At 40.0% G+C, this 23,914-nt stretch overlaps 2 protein-coding genes across 3 annotated transcripts; one reads left to right on the top strand and one right to left on the bottom strand.

The window, feature by feature from the left end:
- Positions 1-284: 284 nt before the first annotated feature.
- LOC117219688 (uncharacterized) lies at positions 285-21,625 on the top strand. The gene is made up of 3 exons (XM_076526429.1): positions 285-1,067; positions 2,172-21,176; positions 21,272-21,625. Exon 2 carries the CDS (start codon positions 2,224-2,226, stop codon positions 2,623-2,625), a length of 402 nt encoding a protein of 133 aa, XP_076382544.1. The 5' UTR covers positions 285-1,067; positions 2,172-2,223; the 3' UTR covers positions 2,626-21,176; positions 21,272-21,625.
- LOC117219683 (cytoplasmic dynein 2 intermediate chain 2) lies at positions 21,110-23,420 on the bottom strand. 2 transcript variants are annotated; one of them, XM_033469005.2, is made up of 9 exons: positions 23,163-23,415; positions 23,012-23,096; positions 22,690-22,902; positions 22,390-22,624; positions 22,113-22,314; positions 21,848-22,047; positions 21,648-21,790; positions 21,374-21,576; positions 21,110-21,313 (listed from the first exon to the last, which is right to left on the bottom strand). In XM_033469005.2, the coding sequence occupies exons 1-9, from the start codon at positions 23,219-23,221 to the stop codon at positions 21,244-21,246; spliced, it is 1,410 nt and encodes a 469-aa protein (XP_033324896.2). In that variant the 5' UTR covers positions 23,222-23,415; the 3' UTR covers positions 21,110-21,243. The 2 variants fall into 2 exon arrangements, with proteins under 2 accessions (XP_033324896.2, XP_076382529.1); XM_076526414.1 differs by having other exon boundaries at positions 21,110-21,576; positions 23,163-23,420.
- Between the last annotated feature and the right edge of the window lie 494 nt (positions 23,421-23,914).

Below are 23,914 nucleotides of genomic sequence, written 5' to 3'. Positions count from 1 at the left end.
TCGTTATACACAATATCAATTCATGCCGAAGATTTACTAAAGAGTATCGCATTGAAACGAGGAAACGGGCGATAAAAAAATTAGATAACTTCGTGATATAGCATAAACTGCAAAATCATGTTTATAAAAAGATTTTTAAGGAAATATAATAAATTCCACGAAGGATGTCGGAAACACCCGACGAAGGAACACGGTGATTCGTCAGCAAAGGTCACATGTGCCGAAACATCGTCGATCATTGGTCGAGCCCAAGTAGAAGGGATCGTTCATAACACTTAAGATAGGCTTGCGTTTTCTCAAAGGCAAGAGACAGTGTTGGAAAAGGATCGTGTTCACGTAGTTTACGAGTCCGATCGCAGTATCTGGTTTTAGCGAGTGTGTTGTGTGAGTCGGCACAGTAGAGAGGAAAAAGGTTAAAGTGAGAGAAAAACGACGTGGCAAAGATCAAGGGTGATTGTTCCCAGAAAAAGGATATTCCGAAGTTTTTTTTGCATGATATGTAGAACGAACGTTATTTAGTGCGTGTGCATATATACAGTCACGTACGCGGTGTATTACGATACAAAGTTAATTTCACGCTGCGAATATATGTGTATGCGCGCTTGCGCGTGGTGAAAGGACGATTAGAGAAGCTTCGCTGTTGGGAACGGTGATCGTGTTGCGCGAAAGATCCGTGTAGGGCACCGAAAACAAACAAATCGTGTCTGCCATCTTGCGCCTCTCCAGCTGCGTTGAAAAGAAGTGGGAGAAGTTAGACGACGCGTGTGTTTTCATTTTTGTGGGGCGAAAAAGTGTAAAAGGTGGCCAACGGTCACCGAATGTGGTCAAATTCGCAAATAATACGAATAGGGAGGACTGCGAGAGAACTCGAAGCAAGCGGGGCGAGGTAGCATTGCGCTTACAGAGGAGGTTCGTGGGGTACCCCACCAAGTTTATTCCTCCGCGTTCCCCCTACCCTTTTGCCCTGGATCCCGAGATTATTGCGCAGTTAGAAAAATCACTGAACCCAAACACCACCGCAAACTTTTTGGTCTCATCTTTAAAAAGTGGCCCGCAGACACAATACGGTGTGTATTGTTGCATTTATCATTTCAATTAATTGCGTAGCCTCCTTTTCCGGGGTTTACGCGACATCAATACAATATCGGATCTCGACCAGAAGTAGCTTCTGTCCTAGGTGCCGCAAACTTTTCAATTGTTGACAAAGTGTTCGAAGTTAGTTAATTGTAATGAATATTTATCTAATTAATGTAATAAACTAGCGTCATAATGTTAGATGTTCTTTACGGTAGTAAATTTCAAATAAAATGAAAGTTGTTTGTGTGTGTGATTTGACCTAATAGCTCTTCAATTGATAATATACCCATATCTTATAAAAATCGGAACTTGAAAACTATACTTACAATGATAACTGTATGGTATGTGTATATGGATGGATTAGATAAGTAAACATACTCAAAACATATGTTATCAATAGAAGAAAAGAATATAAGATCATTTTTCGTAAATAATGAAATAAAGTATAAAATGTAATGAAATGAGAAATTTATAACTTTACTGGTAATTAAACAAATTTTACCATGCAGACTTTTAACCCTCGTAATACCGGCACTTGGGCGTTCACGCGAAGTCCCATGTTTGGATCCAAACGGATCTATGACCTTATGTATATAAACATTTTGAACTAAAATTTTGTTATTATCATCATCATCATTACCATTATTATTACTATTATCTTATCATACATATTTTTATTACACAGTAATTACATTTGCTATATTTGTTTCTGTATTTATTGTCGTTGCTCTAACATAAAAAAAACGGTAGACGGTATCAAGTGTCAAACGGTCAAGGCAAGCCCCGAGCTCTGGGTTCGAAAAAACTCAGACGTGATACGGCGGGGGTTAATATATAGATTTTTACGAGTATTCGAATTTTGATGTATTATTTTATATATAAAAAAAATATTTAGTAAGACATTTTAACATAAAAATATAGTATTATTTCTTTATTTCACAATGTTTTCATGAATCAGGAATTATGCAATGTTTTTAATGTGAATGTAAATATGTAACACACACATTATTTTATCAATGGCCTTTAATCTCAGCCAACTTGTTATTTTGTCAAGTATATTAATTTTCTATTTATTCTATCTACTGGTTTTGCAGACGGGTTGGCTTACTTTGTAAGTGATAAAGTCAAAACTACAATAAAGAAGCCATGACGAATTCTGCACCAAAATTGAACAACAAAGTAGAGCGGCATGGTTCACCAAATGTTGGTGTCGAGCGACACCACCGCTCTAGTGCAATCAAATCGTCAACGTTCTTCCATAATGGTGGAAGATCTTACAGCAGAAATTCTACTGGTCGATTGAGCTGCAGCCCTCATTATTCGTCCAAAAGTACAAGAAATTCACTGTTACGGTATGATTATAGTCCTCGGGGTAGTCCAACAAACAGCTTTTACGCGGGTGCAAAGTTTTCTGAACCACCATCTCCCGCGAGCCTTCCCAAACCACCGAGCCATTGGACTACGAGACTAATGTCCAGTTGTCAGCAAGTAGACAGGAGTTGCGATATTTCAAATCATCTGAAGATGATATTAAACGTCCAAGCTTGATACCCAAAGATCAACGAGGAACCGGTAAAAACGGTTATCAGCTCCTAAAAGAGAGAGACGGGTACGATATTATCGTTTCCACTCTTGAATTAAGGATGTATTTTTCTCTTGTACGTTATATATCAAGCTGATCATTTGAGAAGAAAGAGGAGGAAGTGTTTACATACAAGAATAACTGCGCGATAACACAATCTAAAGACGATACGAGTAAGATGCAACTAGTTCAGGGCACCAGTGTCTTCAGATTCACGGTATGGATGCTGAGTGAAAAAACAAACCATCATTTGTTCTTTAAGCTATTATACAAAGCATTACAAAAACATTAAGAATAATGACGCAGGTGCGTCGACCGCGAACCGTGATTCAAGTATATGATAACTTGTAACGATTCTATTATGCGCCGTCTATGAAGATATAAACGTATGTATTTTAGATTATTATTATATATGATTAACTTGCAGAGACGCATACACATACACATATACACAAACACTGTTATATTATCTGTTTGACGAAATGGTACGAAGACACAGGCAAAGCTGCATTAGCTATTTTTAGAAACGATAGCTATAGTTCGTTTTTTTTTCTTAATGAATCAAAATTGCTACAACTTTAGCACTGTTGGTCATGGAAATATAGTTTTATTCTTTTCTTTTACTTCCGGGATTTTTTCGAAAATAATTCTAACAAATCTTTCATGTTTTGTCATAGAATGTATGCTACTATTTTTTTTTGTCAAGAATTACTTTATACTTATGAATAGGGGTTTAAACTTTAAGTGTCACATATATTCATCTACTGCTCTTTAGCATAAACTTAGATATCGGTTCAGTATGTCTCAGACTAGTTTACTGTAATGAATAATTAATTTGTCGTCCTCAGTTTCTGTTAAGGTTTCAATATTTTCGGTATAATCCATAAGTTTATTGAATCTTAGAGGCATAATCAAATTATCCCTACAGATTATTCCAAGTGAAAATTTTTGTTTCTATTTATCCTATTCTTTTTATTGGAGATATCCTTATTCTTTTTGCAGCTTTGCAATATTTGTGCAAAGCGATATGGTAAGGTTTAAATGACAAGTTTCCAATGTGTATACAGATGGATTAATTTTTCGAAATTCGTATAATTGATTGATGGAGGAATGATAGGAGATTGAGTGAATGATAAAGATGAAGAAAATGATCTGATGTAAATGTTGATGAATGAATATTAATTTTTTCAGAAGGTTCACGATTGAGCAACGTTTGTGCTTAAATTGAAAAGTTTTTATGAGAAATTCTTACACGTGACAAATTAAAAATTAATTTTTACAATAATGTATTAGGTATAACAAGGAGTTTGTCATCAGGCTATTGCTAAGACTTTCTCCCTCAACATCAGAATTATAGTTTCATTGGATAACAGTATCTATTACTCTTTCTAATCTGCTATCAGATAGAGATGTTTAGGACATCTTTTTTTTTGCTTATCAGATATAGCTAACACCTAAAACAAAAGAAAAACTTTTGCTTTCCTTGTGCGTCTAAAAATTAATTTTATGTTCTCTCCAATAATTTTGCACGTATATTTTGACACTGCATTACGGAAGCGACAATGATGGTTTTTAATTTCCTTGCCTATTTTTTTTTCTCTTTGCTTTTCTTGACCCAAAGCACATTTAAACACATATCGACTGACCAAATTACTTTGAAGCGGAGTTTTAACTAGTACGTTATTTTTCTTCTTTATTATTAATTATATGAATATTTTTTTTTTCTTTATTTTTTCTTTTCTTTTTAAATTACATTGGTTTCATGTCTTTCCTTAGTATACTTCTAATTTCTTTCTCGTAAGTTAGTTTATAGGGCGAATTACGAAATAAGTTTTTTGGTGTATGTATATGCAGATCTCAGAAATCAGATTGTATTCGCGCGTGTGAATGTGTATGTACGTATGTGTGGGGGAAGGGAGTGAGAGAGAAAGAGAGAAAAAAAATGATAGCAGAAACATGTAATTTCAAACTTTCGATTACTTTCTCCATATTTGTAGCTGACGAAATTTTTAATTGTTTTCAGAGCCTCGCTCGGGCTACTTGTCCGTGTGTGCTCGCAAAATAACTGATAGAAATTCTGATGTAAAGTTCGACATGAATTTCATTGGTTTTCATCGGTAACCGGTTCTCATTGGACACGATCTCTCGGTCTCTCAGCCTCTCTCGTTCTCCTTTTCTTTCGCGATAGCCGGTGCCGTGCAGTGGCTCGTACCAAAGATCAGGAGAACAAAACTTAATGAGGAAAAAGAAAGCACATCCGTCTTCGTTCCTCTCGGTTTCATGATTCGATTGTTCGTAAGAAACTTCGTTTCCATCAAATTCGCATCGTTTCCTCGAACTTCTATTTCTTTCGAGAAAGAGGGGATCGATCATTGCCAGTCCGATAAATTCTTCACGATCGAAAAAACGCTATATTTCTGTTGGTTTGTTTTGAATCTTGCATAAGAGCAAAACAGTTTCATCGGCATAAGCGCAATCATGACGCGGCCATTGCAAAATAGTTTTCTGCTCTCGACGGAAAAGGGGTCGTCTTCGTAGACTCGCAGACATCCTTCGACATTAAAATTATTTGTTTCATCGAGAGTTTCGTTTCGAGAAAAAAATCTTCAATTCGAAGATCCATGCAAACATTCTTCTTCTTATACCTTTTCGTTAGAAGCATCTCTTCTCTTCTTAGCCCGTAGGCGTCTCAGTATTTGTCCAGCGATTCTTTGCGAATGATCGTGTAAACCCGTTAGTCTTTAATTTGTAAATAATGTGTGCCAGGAATCGGTCGAAAGAATTTTGCAATGTGCGAATCCGTGATTCCGACGGTTTTAACGGGCGCGCGAGGCAAACGAATTAAAACACTGCCGTCCTGTGGGAAATCGATTAACCAAAATGAAACAGAAAAAAGGGAGGGAAAGCTTGAGGCAAAAAGACCGTGCAAACGGGAAATTATCGCGCGCGCAGGGTACAATGCGTCGAGTTTTTCTTTTTCGGTGTTGTGTAAATATGGGACGAGATAGACTGACGGGTTCGAAACGAAAACAAAAACGAGTGTAATTTTCAAGCAGCACGTGTGTGTATAAATGTCCTGTATAAAAATTAGTGTACATACGAACCAGAGAGAGAGAGAGAGAGAGGGGGGGAAAAAACAAAATCGAACGGGCACGTAAATTATGTATATGTACATACATACGAGTATAGTAAAGAGCCGATGACGAAATATAGAAGGCGTATGGTGTGTGTCTCGGTGGCAACGGCGTTTTGTTCCGTTCCGATCGAGAACGTTGGCTGTAGGAGGATTCGATACTTCGAAAGTGCAGCAATATAAGCGTATTTTATCTGCTCGGGTCTCGCGGAGGAGCGAAAAATAGTCAGTATATATGTATGTATATATGAGTACATACGTACATGCATACATACATGTAAACGTAAATAAGCATTGGAGAAGACAAGAAGGAGACATAAAAGACGGTTGAAGGTTGAGTAGTCCTATCTTTTCGAGGCACGTAGCAGTATGCAGACAATGTATCGAAGGTGTTTATGGGTGGGAGAAAGAGAAAGAGGGGAGCAGGGATATGTGACGCTGTTGGGCACGAGTTACAAAGCGAAATAATCAACCAATTGATAATGTTTATTGAAAAAGAAGGATAAGAAATTAGCTGTGATGATGACCCTATAGGTACTACTAATTTTTAATTGGTAACTGATGAACATTTATATATATATATATACATATGTATGTATATATATATATGTATGTATATTATATATTATATCTATATGATAAACTATAAGATGTGCTAATTTAAGAACGTGCAAGTATCGATGAATATAGTTTCTTTCAAGGGGTAACACGAGAGAGAAAGACGTATATACTCGCTGAATGTTAATTATCGAAAGCAAAAGGAACGAAATACCAATTTTCTTCTCTCTCAGCGCGTTGAGAAATCGATGGGACGTGAGGAGGGGGGAATATATCACAACCCCATATACTCTCCAAGTGTTACTACATTTAATTTATCGGTAATGTTTTTAGTGGAACAGCGTATAAGAAGGAAAAAAATAACAGAGAAACGCTCTAAAGCGCTGCGCGATTATGATTAGGCGGCGGGGAGGGGGGTAATGCGTTTTCCGCTACAAGGACAAAAGAGAAAGATATATATTATTTAGGAACTTTCGAGTACGTCCAGCAACGTGTCGTAATCCACCTTCGTGACTTTAAGATGAGAAATATAGCTAATAGTTTCTAATTATAAGAGCCAAACGAGAACTTGGATCGTTTCGAAAAACGGGATCATGAGCGGTTAGGAGAATTTTATCCACGTTTCTGGTTCACAGGTGTACGCTTCTTTCCGTTTCTTTCGGATCTATCTGGCGGATTTATCCTCTAGAGTTTAGAGGATCGACGGTCGGAAGCAGATGGAAACTGAAAGAAGTCGACAGGTTTCAAGGGTGGTAAACAAGGATGAAGGGATGGGACGATCCATGCTCGACTGGCATTTATTGTGATATTGTAACGTACAAAATCGTTCGTCACGAGTTACACGAAAGATCGAGAAATAATCGATAAGACAACCAAACATGAACAAAATTCAATGAAATTCAGATTTTCGTGAAGGCTTTACACGGATGTGTCATGGGTCCATTTACGGAAACGAAAGAGAACATAGGCACGAATGGGAGGGGGGCAATACTAGTTTGAACATTCTCTGCCACTTAACATCTTCGCTATCCACGGATTTCGTTATCAGTGGCATCACTAATTCTCGCGTTGAAGTCGTGTGCTGGCCTGGCAAAGAATGCGGCGTTCTCTGGGTACGTGCCTTGGATGTTCTTGGTTTTCACAGATTCCTTGATCCCGCGCGACCATACGATTCCCTGCAGTCTAACAGCTGACGTTTCAATGTTTGAAGCGTCATCCAGATTGTCATATTCATGCTACGAAAATGGCAGTTGCCAAGAGGGATGTGGGGCAATTTCTGAGCCTAGATTCGATTTCAATGCCATACATCTCGAACAGGTTTTCATAATCCTTTAGGAAACGTTTTGCACACGCCGAACCAACAAACCGATATGAACCTCGTCGTTGCATTTTTAACGAACAATAAAAAAAATATCCTAGCGTGCTCCGTGCAAAATGTGGTGGTAGCGAATCTGTTAAGTGCGAAACTTACCAAGCTCACGAACAGTATTAGAAGTCTATTTAGACAGTCGTATTCGAAATAAGGTATCATTTCGTAGCGTCCTCAAGTCAACAAAAACCACTTTTAACTGTACTTTCGCCGAATTCGGACCGTATCGCTGCGTTCGACAAAATTGTTCTTCGTTAGTTCCCATGAAAGTACAATTGAATGTTCAAAGACGATTAACGATGAACACCGACAGTTAACTGCCAAGAACTCTCCGCCATATTTACACCGTGATGCATCCGTCGACGAACATTGCTCGACATGCGACCGCACACAGTGTGCAACGAAGTGCACTCGCATGTTTCAACCTACACACGGTATCTTCGTATCTTTCGAGCCGTTTTCTTTCGCTGGCCTTTCTTCGAGAACTTGACTCTGCATTTTCATTCGCGTGATCGAACATCACGTCAAACTTCTTTTCAAACGTAACGCTATATATTCCTTCTCGAACGATCAAATTCGATCGAAAAGAAACCGTTCTCTGACCACCTAGAGTTAATCGCCTTGTGAAGGTGCGTTATTTGAAAAAAGAAAAAAATATCGAATTCGTTCAGAAATTCATATACCATCGAACAAAAGCCGTACATCATTTTCTTAATCGTGACAATCGCGATCTCGCGTTCTAAATGTTCGAAATGTTTCAATATTGTGAATTCGTTGATAGTTGTTTTTCACGGGAAGGACAGGTCGCATTCGATGGTATATTCTAGCCGCGAAGTCAGCGTCGGAAACAATGGTAGAGAGAGCGTGTCGTATAATGTTGCCGTCGGCAGTCTCCGATAACTGGAATCAAATCCGAACGGTCTCCGCGATAAGCCGGCCGCGAAAGCGGAGCAAACAATCGACGTTACATATCTCGTTTAGTTGTCTTCGACTCTGTTAACCGGATTTCCCGTCGGTGGAATTTGTCGTTGCGTCAGAAGATATGCCACTTCTTCTTTATGTTCTTTCCTTTTTCTCTGAGCAAATCAGCTTTGGAGCTTCCACGAAATGTTAGTTCTCGTTCGTTAGATTCTTCTATGACGCGCTGGAACGGCGCCCCCCGTACGGCTTCCTGCGACGCAACGGAGGGCTGCGTTCGTTTCCAGCGAAAGCGAATCGTGATCGTACTATTAACTTTTTAAGTTTCTCTGTACTTTTAGCAGGCGATTTAGTCTCGTTTCCTTTCTTGTAGGCGAGGTATCCTTTACGTTACCGTGCGCGCGAGCCTTGATTTTCTCTTTCCTTTTTAAGTAGGTTTTAACTAGGTTTACCGAGGTGTGCTCTTCGTTTTAACAGAAATCGCATACTTGTTTTTAGGTTTATGACACCGAGAAAACTGTAGTTTACACAAAGCGTCGACGATTCTATCGTGATTTAATGAATAGGGCCCGATTGCGAGGCTTCGACGAAGAAAACGATCGGCGGAGATTCGTAACGATCTCGAAAACGATCTCCAGGCGTATGGTTTTCGACGTTCCCTTTCGTATCTTCGGGGAAACTCGCAACGGACGTTAAAGAGCAGTGAGCAAAATTTCGTAATAATTTTACACAATTGTGCAACTTTATCGCGTAGAAAGAATACCGGAGAGAGACTGCTGCGTCGAATGTTTGTCCTTTCCTTTTGTCAAAGAGCGCGAGCAACAGGAAGTCGCCTGTGTCGAACACGAGAAAAGAACCAAGCAATTGCGTCTTCGAACTGCTGTCAAACAGAGAAAGCATATGTACGCGCGTGTTGCGGACACCCCCCGAAAGTTTTTGTCACGAGGGGCGCCCGCCCCGCGCGCCTAATCAAACAACATCAATTATACATTAAACACCAACATCCAGCGCATCATTCGAATTTATCCGCGGGCGCAAAAATCAACCGAAAATTGGAAACGCCAGCCGCTCATCGATTTTCATATGTACCAATCACCGATCCATACACAGGGACACAAGCCACACAGAACACAGCCACATGAAACACAATGTCGATAAACTAATTAAGCCTTAAATTTAGAATTAAGTTGAACGGTCCGAGAAACCGATGTATATTCAGAAGAAGGAAAAAAAGGAGAAAGAAGAAGTTGAACGGAGGGAAAGAAAGAAAGAAAGAAAGAGAGAAGGAGAGAGAGAGAGAGAGAGAGGGAAGAGGAGCTCTGTCATTGAAAGCGTCTTTTATTTTTATTTTTTCGAAGATTGAAACGAAAACACACGCTTTGCATTCGACCGACTGTCTTTTCTTTTCGTGTCTGTTTTACTGCTCGATTACGCCTTCTTTCTTTCTTCGTTCCCTGATTTTCGTGTTACCAAACGAACGATTCGATTGTTCAGCGCGCATTCGTTTTTCTACAAGGTTGCAAAATTCGAGGCACGCGTTGTTCTCATCTCGGTTCAACGAGCCGTCAGCGTTTCTTCTTTTTTTTCTTTTGATGCCCAAGATGGCGTCGCGTCAGGGTCCGCTTTGCCGAAGGCCCCGAGCATGTTTTCGGATTCGTGTCGCCTTCGGATCGCGCGACGCTCCATCGACGACACACAACAACTGTCCATCGAGAAGAATAAAACGAAACGAAAGATTCACGGACGCGTGGTCCTCCATGATCAAAATATATCTGTATACACAAGCCCGGTTACTCCGAGAGAAGGAAACGAAAAGACATTTTCCGAGGGGATCGAGAAAACATAGGGGAGAAAATTAGAACAGTCGTTCGCGGGTGGGGAAAACGCGATTTTTACCTACGGTAGCAAGGAGAAGTTCTCCCGCAATTTATCGATTGCTCTGCTCGCCGAACGATACACGAATCCCATCGCTGAACGCGTCTCTGACACGAGCCTGTCGACGACAATATTTTTTATCCTTCTTCCTGCTGCTGCTCGGAAAAGTCCGGCCGTCTGCCATCGCGACGCATCGCCTCGATCGCGATTGTTTCGTTATTTTTCTTTTTTTTTTTTTGGTTCTAATCTCGAGACTGAGGTCGGTCCGCCTGCAAACGATCAGCAGACCTCCTCTCCATTCGCGTTCTTCCTCGAGCGGGAGAACTTGAAAAACATTTTTTTAACGCAACACGAAACACCGTAATCGACCAACTCAATCCCGAAGAACAGGAGCGAATCTCATTCCCCCCCCCCCCCTCCCTCCCATCCGATCCCAATCGATTTGCTCTTTCGGTGGACCGACACGAATTTTTCAATGCGAGACTATATAGAGAGGGGGAGGGCGGAGGATCAAGTTGCACAAACGACTAATTGCACACGATTGAAACCGAGTGTCGCGTTATGGCAGATCGGTCATTAAAAAGTAGAGGAAACGGATCGGCTGCCGCGGCGGCGGCGAGATAAACGTACTGACTATTTTAGCGAATCGAGATTCAACTATGTACCTTGATATATAATATACCTTGCGCGTGTTTTGAGAAAGTATGTACGAGTCCGAGATACCGAGCACGAGAGAGAGAGAAAGAGAGAGACAGGGAGAGAATTTCTGAGAAACGAATGCGTGTGCGTGTGAGCGTGCCAAACTAACGAGGCTGAGTGAAAGAGATGAAGCAAACATATGTATGCAGCGACCGTCGCTTAAAATCTGACATTCTGCGGTAGAAATCTTGCCGAACGATCGAGACTCCCTATAAGTCGTAGGATACTGAAAAAGAAAGTGCGCTGTAACACTCGGCGAGACGAATTTCTGATTCCAGAACCCGGGTGCCAGTGCAGATCGTGCGGCAAAGATAAAGAGATAGTTTTAGAAAAGGATCGTAATACAAATGATTTGTATCGATATACGAAACCTAGTGAATTTTCTATGGATTTCAAGCATCGAGGAATTGATTTCACCATGCTCGCGCAAAATTTCGGCCTTGCTTTCGGTCACGCCTCCGGCGATACCTCTCCGAGGCTTGTCTTATTTGTAATATCATGTAGTCTTATTTTTTAAGCGATTATACAGTGACAAACGTTCCTCCGGGCCGTTGTCGAGAGCCTCGGGGAAGCTCCGCAAGGGGAATGTCAAGTAATAAATTTGTCTATTCTGCACGATTTTCGCTAACAGCAAGGTTCTCCAACCAACTGTAAATTTCTTTTAATTCGCTCGGTGTTGCTGAAATTTTTGTTGCTGTCTTACAGTGGACAGCAGGATTCTCGCAAATAAGATGACAGAGTGTTCAGTTTTAAGCCGTTGGTCCTGCACACTATATATATATATACATATATATACATACATATGTATATATATAATATAATAAACGATCACGAAGGGAAATTACGACACCCTGAGAATTGGTCAAGATCTGAATCGGAACTAACGAATAAGAGACGAAGACACAAGAAAGGATAAAAACAAGTCGAGACAGGTTTCGTCGACGACGTATAATTTACTCGAGAGACGAGTGGGGATAAGCCTCCATTCTTATCTGTATCGTTCTTCGAACGTTATTTGAAGCTTTCCGTCACCAGCTGGTAAGCCAAGATGGCGGCGACTTTGCGAGAGCTTCAAGTAACTCGAGCCCAAACGAGGATAAATCGTCCCTCGATCCAGCAGAATCGTACACTATTCGTCAAAAGCAGATGAAATTTCAGTTTTGTTTGCGGAGAAGCATATTTGGAATATCAAACGATCCACACAACCATGTATCTCTTATTCGAGTCTCCGAATGCAAATGCTTCGATTCAGAGAATGCCCGGTTCCGAAAGCAAACGAACGGTCGCGTTCCGTCTCACGGAGGCGATGATCGTCTTTTCCTATATGTATTTCCCACCCCCGCCCTCCTCTCTTCGAAAAATAATCTTAAGGGTAACAAAACCTTCCGGAAGACACAAAGTGACAAAAGCGCCGCAAGAACGCGACCGTTCGGATTCCCGTTTTCTCGCACGCGCGGCTCGGTCGCCAACCTAAGCGAGACAGAACAAAATTGTGAACGCGACCGCGTGTTCTTTTTGGTCGCTCGAATACGAACACGCGGACCGTCCGTCGCCGGCCGCAAGTGCGCGAGACAATAAAACCCGCGAACGGTTTCTGTTCCCGCGACCGTGTGTAATCGGCGCGCGCGAAGCAAGCTTGGGTGTGTGTCGCATGATTTTTCATTTCCTCCGCGCGACTCGAGGGGGCCCCGAACGTCTGCCCGCTCGAACGAATTCGAGTTTCGTTTTCACGCCTACGAACAGCTCACGTGATCTCACCAACGATGGTGGCCCGTCAATTATTAAATTAATTAAGTTGTCCCCGTTGCGAATTGGCCAGTAAGATATCGTCGGGGGTCCCGGTTTCCGGACGTCCACGAGGATGTCTGGATCCTGGACGAAAGCGCCGTGGAAGCAGTCGACGATCATTTCTGTAATACGCTGCGAGCCACGCTCGCAATAATGGCGGAACGAATTTTTTTGTATGTCGCCGATCCTCGCTTTTAATCGACCGCGTCGTCCTCAGCGTGTGCCGCGGTCACCAGAAATTCTTTAGATCATGCTCGGACCCTTTACGATCCGCCTACCGTCGCACTCTCTGCCCACAAACGCATCATTCGACACTGTTCAGGAAAGCATTGTAAAACAGTCAATCTCTCTGCCGCGAACGTTCGTTCAGAATTTCATAAACTTGCTTGCTGAGAGGGTCCGAGTGCCAAATTGAAGGAGTCTGATTTAAATGGTTTTCGACCGCTGCCATGCTGGGGAACGACAGCTTTCTCTCTGCCACCGATCGCCTCGATCGAACACACCGGACACATTTAGGTTTCCCCGAGATGGTGGACTTAGAACTTAGGACTACTTCCATGGTAGGCCTACATTAGGACGACCCGAGGCCGCGGAGCCTCTCTGCCTTCTGCCCGAGGTTCCCCGTTGCGAACCGGCAAGTTTCACGAGAGATTTGCCCGGCAATGCCCAGGAATATTCTCCAAACGGCGGGAGTCTATAAAGTTCCGGAAGGCGGCACACGCGGTTCCTCGGGGACTCCCCTACCCTCCGAGACCGGGGCCCCGCGACACGAGAAAAATCGATCGTGGAATTGTTGCGGTGAAATTGAACACAGACGAAAATGGCAAAGCGTCTGGATATGAAAACGGCCTTTCTCTCAGCGCGCAGGCGTCCGTCCGCTCGAGCGGCGGCTGTCCTACAAAACCACGTGGCATTTCTTCGTACTATTTTACGTTTTACCTCCTTCGTACCGTATAAGCTTAGAATCCTCCACCGAGCATCGCTGTACAGAGCATCGTCCCGCGAGATTCTGGATGGCTTTAAACCGAAACGACTAACGAGCGAGACGTTTGCGTCGCTAAGCGCCGGAAACGGCAACGCCCGGCGAGCCTCTCGCACTCTCGAGTTGCACCGTGGGTCCGTTTCTTTTTTGCTTTTGCATCTGAAAATTCATCCTGTCCCGCTTTGGACACGCGGCTCTTACTCGCGGAAAATTTCTGGAAACATGATTGAAAACGGCACCCTCTCATGGTGGTGTTCCCAAGAGTCCAGAGCTCGCCGAGCAACACGAGGTTGCAGAAAACACAAAAAAAAGAGAGAGCCAGATGGTCAGTATCGTTTCGTTCTGTCGTTTCAACGAAATAGAGGTGGCAAGTTTATCGTAGGCAGTTATAAATTATAGATAATATTAAGCATTGTCGAGTTGCGATCTCTGTGATGAAGACCGGACGTGCGTTGCGATGACGCAGTCACGACGACAAAGATACACGTGGGGCGGCGGTAGCGATACCCGAAAAAAAGAAAGAGAGAGAGAGAGGAGAGAGAATAATGACACAAGCGATCGATATTAAAATTTGTCTCTTCGTGTCTCTTTGATAAGTCCGTCGCGGACATAATGCAATTTGCTGTCAAGTTTTAGGGTACATAAGGAATAGAGTTATATATATATATACATACATATATATATATATATATATATATATATATATATATATATATATATATACATACATATATATATATATATATATACATACATACATATATATGTATATGTATATATATATAAAAACATATAAAATGTATAATCTATTATACATAACACAAGGAAACACTCCGTATTAATACACAAAAACGCATACATACATGGAAACACACGAACGTACGTTTAAGATGCGACTCGTACGCGTTTACCATACGCGATTAATGTGTATTGTTGTAACACACATGTATTAAGGGTGCCCGTATCGAAGGTGGGAGTGTGGGAGGGGCGATCGATTGATAATAAGGATAACAATAACAAATGTACATAAGAAGAAGTGAAATTCGATCGTGCGAGCCGTGGTAACCGCACGAAATAGAATATTTTGTTATGTAAAAAAAACAATGGAAGATGGAAGATGGTGAGATGAAGAAATAGGAGTTCGATTTTCGGAGAGGAGGAGGAGGGGGGCGATGGTGCACCATTTTCAAATGCATCGGATGCCTTGCCGACATGTTTGCGAAACGAGGATGCTATATTTGGACCTCGACGAACGAGAAGAGACAAGGTCGTGGAAGAGAAAAAGATAGGGAAGGTGGCATATGGATAGGAAGAATGGCGGAGGAGATTACGCCGTCGTTACGCGCAAAGAACGAGATTCATCTTATATATATTCATATATCATTTCGTAGCTCATCCTCCATCTTGGTCATGTCCGCCATTAAATATAAAACCCGTAACGAGCATCGAGAGAATATATATGTATGTATACATATATATATATACATTCCGGTTGAACTGTCGATCTCATTGATCGCGACACGATCATATTTTTACCGAGGAGAAGAGAGGACGAAGAAAAAGATGATAAGGAGGAGAAGCAGGAGAGAGAGAGAGAAAGTGAGAAAGAAAGAGTGTCGACGGGACGCAACTTCTGTCGGATACTTTTTCTACGGCGAGCTAAAAAAGAAAACGAAAAAAAAAGAAACAGGAGCAAAAATGGAGGACCAAGAAGACTGAAAGGGGGAACGAGACGAAGAGGATAACGGGAAGGCTTAACGATGGCGCGATCGACCAGAGGGATCTGTTGTGGATCATCGATTGGCCACCTTTCGACGCGCATCCCGTTGTTTTCTCGACGAAACAAGCGTCTCGTGTTTGCGCGTCCGACGTGTGACGGTTTGCTCGATGAAGAGTATATTAGAAGCGGAAGAAGAGAAAGGAAGAGAGAAGACGACGAGCGAAGGAGAGAGGTGTTTAATAAGAAGTAAAAATGAAGATACTCGGTACGTTCGAGGGGGATACACATAATCGTCCACTATACGAGGCTCGATAGAGGAATACAGTTATTTTTTGCCGTTTTATCTCTTATCGTAAGAGGAAACCGAAGTTTCTGTCCGCGGAAAACCAGTTACGGCGTACCGATTTAAACGAGAACGGCGACGATCGATAGATCCTACGGGCACGATAGGAGAATGGAGAGCCAGTTTAAAGCGTAGTCGGTGTACCTAAACCGTGATCGTTTATATCGTAATTTTGGTACTGTTCGATATGTACACGCGTGTGTTAGGAGAGGACAGAGTTTAGAATTGCAGCACTGACGAACGAAGGAGTCGGATACAGAAGAAAAAACATGTCTTTCAAGGGAGGATCGTCGATTCGATGGGTGGGACGGGGTGAATGAAGAAGGACTCGAGGGGACAGCAAGCTGTCCAAAGAAGCTCGATCGTTCGATGGTCGGGTTCGAGATGGAGTCCGGGAGCGCAAGATCGAAGCGAGTGTGAGAAGATTTCTAAAAAAAACAAAAAACGATGAGAAAAAAATGTCTTTTTGAGAACAAAAAGCGCCAAAAAAATCTGTATAAAATCAGTTGAGAGAATGCTTGGGTATATTTGTGCGATGAAGGATGATTGAGCATGTGGGACGGTTGGAGGAGGAAGAAGAGAGCGAAGAGGAGAAGAAAGACGAAGAAGAATCAGTGTGCAATAGTTGCGTGAAGGGCTGAAACTTTCAGTCGCGGAAGAGGAAAGAGCAATGGATCTCTGGATCCTCTTTGATCTGGAGACGAAAGCATGTTAAACATAGTGCGAGGATCTTTTTTAAGCAGGCTCGGACCAGAGTTTCCGAGCACGTATATATTTCTCAGAATCGACGTATTCGAAGGGAGAAAGCATTTTGAGGTACAGGCGTCATCACAAGTTCATACACATGCACACATGAGAACACACGCACGGATACAGAGGACACGTCTGCCAGCATACACGTATGTAGATAACGCAAAACAGATGAGAAGAGGCGAAAGAATGATCGTATCGAGATTGTCTTTGAGAAGGAGTGAAAGAAAACACACGCGTTCACGTGAGTCACGCGAGCAAAATTCAAAAATGAACACTAGACGCACATATCTGCCGCCACCTGTACATCACGTTCCATAGAAGAAGTGCGGGAACCTTCGGAATATCAAACGAAGCAAGGAGAAAGTTCTCTGTCCTTGTAACGGAACGACTGGGAAGTGTACAGCGTGGAGGCACCGTTACACCATAGGTAACACGACACCGAACATTATGAAGTTTTCTTTGATGGTTCACTTTCTTGAACAACGTGAAAGAAGAAGGAACGAAGAGAAAATTTTTAACGTTCCCCGACATTGTAGATGAACCTTCTACTTTACCTAGTTTCACTACTACTCCCATCCACATTTATCTTTCCTTACCCACTGTGTTCGTTTAATGAAAATGGCGAGAAAGCTGCGAAATCGTTACGAAGTTGCTTCGGCTCTTCGTACCCTCAACTCTACTCTACAAAAATCACCTTTAGTTCCTGTTATATCTCGATACTCAACTAAGCATTTTTTCCTGTACACATTTTCCTCTTACTATCCCCTTTTTTCTTTAGGGCCCCCACCAGGGCCCGCAAATGATTCAGCCACGCAGATGCAACGTCTTGAATTCAATGCGATATTCAGGAAAACTGCCCTTTTCAGGGCAACCACCAATGTGTCCTTTTCGACGCAACGATAGATCCGACCTTTTCAGGGCAATATAATCGAATTGCACCTTATGTCTGGAACCTTCCGAAGCTGCCTGTTCGAGAACTTTGAGATACCTGGAGCTATCGTGGGACCTGCCCTAGACTAAAGTAGCAAACTTAGTTGCTAATTGCTTCGTCTGGGACTAGGAAGGAAAAGTGGAGCATCGAAGGAGATAGTCCTTTCCAGGACCAGTATTCTAGTCAACCAAATATGCTGTGATGTTTTGTTTGAAAGCAACGTTACTTAGGTATGTATACTTATCGATTTTTAATTGCTTTCAGTAATTATTAGTATTTTATAATTCATGTGCTTTTATATATATATATATATATATATATATATATATATATATATATATATATATATATATAGAGAGAGAGAAGAAAATTTGGAAATGGTATTTATGGAAACGCAGTGTCTTAGAGATCTATGTGTAATGGAAACAATCTTCTGTATTCGTTAGATTATTCAGCAAAAGTTTTGATTTGCATCACTTTAATCTCACGGAGCTAGTTACTTTGAAAATCAATAGTTTACTTTGTCGATCAAATAACAGGTAACCGGTATATGTCAAGGTTATATCAAGGTCATGTGTGAGTACATTAAGTATTAGTCAGCGTGACCGTAGCATTATTTGCATAAAAACCTGAGAAAGTCACTGAGAAAAGATCCGCCACAAAATATACCGGAAGTTTTAAGTGTGCCACGTCACGACACATTAACGTTCGACTGAAACTGCGACACTATAGGATTGTATTTTCTGTCCTACTATGATCATACAAGATTAAATTAAATTGTTAAATGTACTCGATAATAATTATCGGCGAGTACGAAACTACAGAAAATTGTTTCCAGGTATGTCGAATTATTTGTGTTACTTTTTCTAGTCATCGTGAGACCTTGGCCGATGTCTTGTCAAGATCGTCGTATAGTACAGTCATCACTCTTGGATGAATTTAAAATGGCGGTGAAAAATGTGCCTGTTCATCAGGATGTTCCATATTTCATTTTGTTTACTTAAACGCCGAAAGAAATTTATTAATTATTTCGATTCAATTCCTGAATAAATTTCACTCTAAATGGCAGAGATTTATCGAATATTGTTGGTAACGATAATCGGGCATGATTATATTTTGATGCAATTTATTAAATTCGGTATATTAGAAATTAAGTTGTATTGTTTGACTACGCATTAAACTACACAATTACTCAGTCCATATGTACGCATAGTGACTTGAAGTATATCGTACGTATTATACATACTTTATCGAAAGTAACGGATCTAGAACGTCCTTTTCTTTAATCTTATGACATACGTAAAGGTGATATGAAAGTATGAGTCATCGAGACAATTAAACGTCACAACGCAAAACAGATAAAATGTGTGTGACGAATGTAATTGTTCTCAGGTGAAATCCATCAGTCATTTATTAGAGTAATGGTTATATTTAGAACAAAATCTAATGAATATATTTTTATACCGAGAAGGAATAATAATAATAATAATAATATTTATTTGAACAACTGGAGAAAATCCTTATGTTGCAATAGTATGACAATAAATCGCACAAGTAGCAAATTAAAAGAAATAAGGAAAAGAGAATGATACAATAAAAGAAAAGATACAATAGATAGATATGATATCAAAAATACAAAAGAAGGAGAAAATCGAATTGCGATGATAACAGATTTTAAAAGAGGCATACGAGCAACAAAAAAAGTCTAGTACGATAGTGTCTCTCTTCTCGGCGTAACTTGAGTATGCCAATTCTGACGCCGAGATATTGCAACGGCCCTGTAATTTATTGATTTTCTTGCGGCCCTTTAATTTATCACCGGCTGTCTCCGATGCTGACCGCTGCTTTTCCTGGTAGTTTCTGACCCGAGTTTCGTTCTCTCTCTCTTTCTCTCTCTCTCTCTCTCTCTCTCTCTCTCTCTCTCTCTCTCTCTCGCTCTTTCTCACGAGGTATCGGCAACAATAAAGGCGAGCTGCGAGGCTCGAAGAAATCAATTCCTGAGTACTACTCTTGACACCATACAATTCGGTCCCAACGATAAGTAGAGAAATTTTACTGTATATGGCAATTCTGGTTGAAAATTAAGAGAAGTCGATTGAGGTAGTTATGGTAGCCATAAAGCGTACGGTGAGTTTTAGGGAGAAAGAAAAGGATGTCTAGCTTGTTGGTAATTATGCTCTTAAATATTTTTTGCATTGTATTCTAGAGGCAGATGGGTCGGTATAAGGTGGCGAGTGTATTATCATCACCTTTGAAGATGGGAGAAACAGTACAAGTTTTCTATTGAGAGGGAAAGGAGAGTTGTTGAAGAGGATAAAAAGAGGAGGAATCCCATCAATGGATTTTGCTAGCACACAACTGTTTGATCTCAGAGAAAACGTCACTAATCGAAATTTCTATGTTGTTGGAAGATGTAGACGAGCCAATGTTTGTTTCCCCGTCGGGAAATATGGTGGTTGAGATGTGCGTAGGTGATCCAGATATCTAATTTCCCGGAATTGTTGTATAACCAGTCTCAAAAGGGTTCGAGAAAGACCGACTGTTTTCCTTAATGAAAGACTCTTTGTATTCGCATATGATTAGACGGAAGAAAACATACGAAAAGTTTCCGTATATAACAGTATTATTAAAGTGAAAAGAGGGAGGAGTGTCAGAAGAGGAGGAATAAATTAAGCCGACGAAATCTGTGAAAGTATTCGCAATAATCTGGTCGGTGAAAGATATATTATTATTAAAGGATATATAGGATAGATGAGAAGCTTTTGGAAGCTGCGTAAAACTTTCCAGAAAATCTTAGGTCCAGTTCTGAGAGCAAGTTCAGTTCTGGATGAGTAAGTCAGCCAGCATTTCCATGAGATGGGTTTGCATTGAGCCCTAAGATGTGAGAAAGTTATGTAATTGTAGTAGGAGTTTGTAATTTTGTAACGATAATCTTTTTTTGTTTAATAAAGAAAGTTAACTTACGATAATACGAGACAGGGTAATTTGACGTAGAGAAGGCTCGTAGGGGTACAAAGCGGTTAGTCATGACATTTAAGTGAGAGTAGAATACTGTTTATTTAAAGGAGGGAGTAGGCTGTCCCAATCTATGGATATTCCTTTATAGAAAGAAAATCAGTTGCTGAGAAATTACGGTAATGCCGTAATACCCGATTGCATTGGGAGGAGGGGTGATGAGCTCTCTTTATCTAGAACTGTGAGGGCAGGACCACTTAACTGTGAAGCATCAACTACAATAATGAAATCTACTCCTGCGCACTTTTCTTACTCCCTAAGCTGGAGCGCACATCCCCTCCAATCCGTAGTGAATCCTATCTCAACTGTGAATCATCAGTCAATCAGAACAAAGGAAATTATGGAACCAAAAATAGACACCATGAATATTTTTGTATAAAAGTGTCATATATTTAACAAATATATATTTGTGTGACACTTATAAAAAAGCAGGGTACGTGTTTTTCTAGTATAATTTCTGAATTAAAGAAAATTTTACTGCAGTGTTTGTTACATTTTCGTTAAAGCAGTTGTCGTGGAATTTTCCAGATTTCTACGTTTCCTTGCGTATCGCCAATGGCCACTAAATCTCTGGAAAAGATAAAAGATAATATTTGCAAATCATGAATCACATGTTTACAATCAACATACTTTTTAGAGTTCACACGCAAGCAACTTGTATTATCCCTGTCGGATGTTTCAAACTTTATAGCAGTTACAGGTGTACCATCAACAATATTATATAATCTCACATTCGAACCCGCGCCATAAGTTGCTAATACATCTGGATTTCCCAACATCCAAGTTAATCCCACGATTGTATTTTGAAAGGAAATCGATCGCAGGCACGTGTGCTACATAATGCAAAATAATTTATAACAAATAAAGTAATACATAAATACACTTGTACAGTTTAATATTTTACCTCTTCAAAGTCATATATACGCATTTCTTTATCTGTACCAGAAGTAACGAATAAGTTACGAATAGGAGAGAATTTGATACAAGTAATGCTTCCATCGTGCCTCTCGTATTCGTCTATCACTGGATCCATAAGAGTTCCATCGCCTATGATTTAAGCAAAAATTATTCTATTGATACAATAACATTAATTAGTATACAAACCTTCTATAGGAGCAATTCGCTCCACGCTGCATTTATATATTCCACCACATAGAGTACCAACTATAAAAAATATAGGATCTACGGCTGAAAAGTCAAACGTGGTAATACATAATCCAGACTCCACTGCACGTTCTCGAGATCCACCGGCACTACGTGGTCTTCTATTCTCTATTGGATTATGTTCTTTAGCTATTTTTAATCTGGAAAACTTGGAATCACAAAATATTCTCCACATGGTTAAAAACTTTTTCAATGCAATGATTACCTTGTATATACATGAGCAATGGTAAAGTTAGCTACCATTTTATGGAAATAAATATAACCGTCTTTACTAGAAGTAACAAGCAAGGATGCATCATTTATTGTTTTTGGTTTCCAGTATATTTGAGATACAGTATCACCATGAGTGCAAACTGATACTGATGTGAGTGATACATCATCCCTCAAGTTCCAAACAAGAACATCACCTACATTAGATGATAATTATAAGACCTTCACTCAATAAAGTTCTACATATTTGTATTTGGGACTGTTTAGATTACCATTAAATAAACCAACTGCTAAAATAGATGGTTCAGTTGGATGATAAGCTAGTGTTGTCACACATGCATTTGTCTCCAATGTTTTATGTGGACTGTTTATGAAAGTATCGTCCTTTGTCTGCTTGTATAGTTGTATTTTAGAGAGGTGATCACACCATGTTTCATGGTAAGGAATCCCATAAGAAACAACTAATGTTCCTCCTCCAATACTCCAACACATGTCTGTTACTTTCATCTAAAAATATATCTGAATAATTCATTTATTAAATAGATATTAGAGGCTAAAAGAATTGTAATTACATGTGATTCCAGTTCACTTGTATTAATTTTCTCCACGAGCTGTGTGCTCGTGACAGAATCTTCACTAGTCTTCGTATCGTAATCCTCAAAAGCATCAGTTCCATATGACTCATCTAAAGCTTCCAATATACTTGGAGTAACTCTCTTTAAAAACAGTGCCAATTTATCATAGTCCACATTTGGTTTTCTCTTCTCTACAGTAATAGTCTGAGTCTAGAAAAAAGTTACTTATTCAGTATTTATACATATTTATAAATATACAATGTGCTTTAATGATTATTATTTTTATTGTTACATCAAATCTCAATATATTTATAAGTACCTCAATGCTTCTTGTTTCAACTGTTTGAACCGGGTTTTCATTATAAACAATCTCTGCTGTTTGTACATTCGTTGATGATTCCGACCTAAAAAATTTTTATAATTAAAGACAAAATAAACGACAATTTTAATAGTAAAAATATATGACGTACTTTGCAGTTGATATTTGTGAATCAAAGCCTGCGACATCGAGCGAACGATCGGTGAACATTGTTAGACAAAAATTTGGTTTTTATATAACTGATGTATTATTCTATTCTTAATGCAGTGGATTACTGAGAATCTATTGGAAGATCATTCTCTGAAAGCCTATTACAGTGTCTGGTAAGAAATAAGAATAAATTGTAAGGAATTTTTGTAACGTCACTTTTTATTTGACAATCTTATGCAGAACACATTTTACGTGAGTATATAAATATGGAATCAGCTGATAGTTATTGCAGCGCCATCTAAGTGCAACTTGAATTCAGTGAAATTATTCTTCGCGTTTGATTCATTATTTTACACTTATTCAGAACACTGCAATAAACAATCTACTATCTACTATTGGAATAAATTTTGCTCGAGGGGTATCAATAAGTACAATTACTTAATTTATTATTATTAGTATCATCACAATTCATGATTGTTATTTCTTTGATAGATTACAGTAAATATGTAATTCGAAACTATTAAAATCAATATGTTTCAATGAGAAAACTCATCATTTTGCACAACAAATAAATTTGTTATATTAAGTCATAAGTAATGTCCATGTTCCTTTTTCATCTTGAAATACTATTAGAAATTATTGATATGTATCCTAGTCCAAAATATAATCACCATTGTTATCAATAACTTGTTGCCATCTGTGTGGTAATTGTTTAATGCCATGAGTATAAAAGTCAGGGTACTTTGAATCAAA

The sequence above is a fragment of the Megalopta genalis genome, chromosome 15 (assembly GCF_051020955.1).
Source record: "Megalopta genalis isolate 19385.01 chromosome 15, iyMegGena1_principal, whole genome shotgun sequence".
Lineage (NCBI taxonomy): Eukaryota > Metazoa > Arthropoda > Insecta > Hymenoptera > Halictidae > Megalopta > Megalopta genalis.
The sequence above is the reverse complement of the archived record's forward strand: the minus strand, read 5'-3'. Positions and strand labels throughout refer to the sequence as shown.

Bases quoted from the DNA above. Each gene is read 5' to 3' on its own strand.
- LOC117219688 (XM_076526429.1), top strand. From the start codon at position 2,224: ATGACGAATTCTGCACCAAAATTGAACAACAAAGTAGAGCGGCATGGT.
- LOC117219683 (XM_076526414.1), bottom strand. From the start codon at position 23,221: ATGTTCACCGATCGTTCGCTCGATGTCGCAGGCTTTGATTCACAAATA. The intron at 22,048-22,112 runs GTAATCATTGCA...CAAGTTTTCCAG, and splicing joins ATTGCTCATGTATATACAAG to ATTAAAAATAGCTAAAGAAC. The intron at 21,791-21,847 runs GTTTGTATACTA...CTTAAATCATAG, and splicing joins GCGAATTGCTCCTATAGAAG to GCGATGGAACTCTTATGGAT.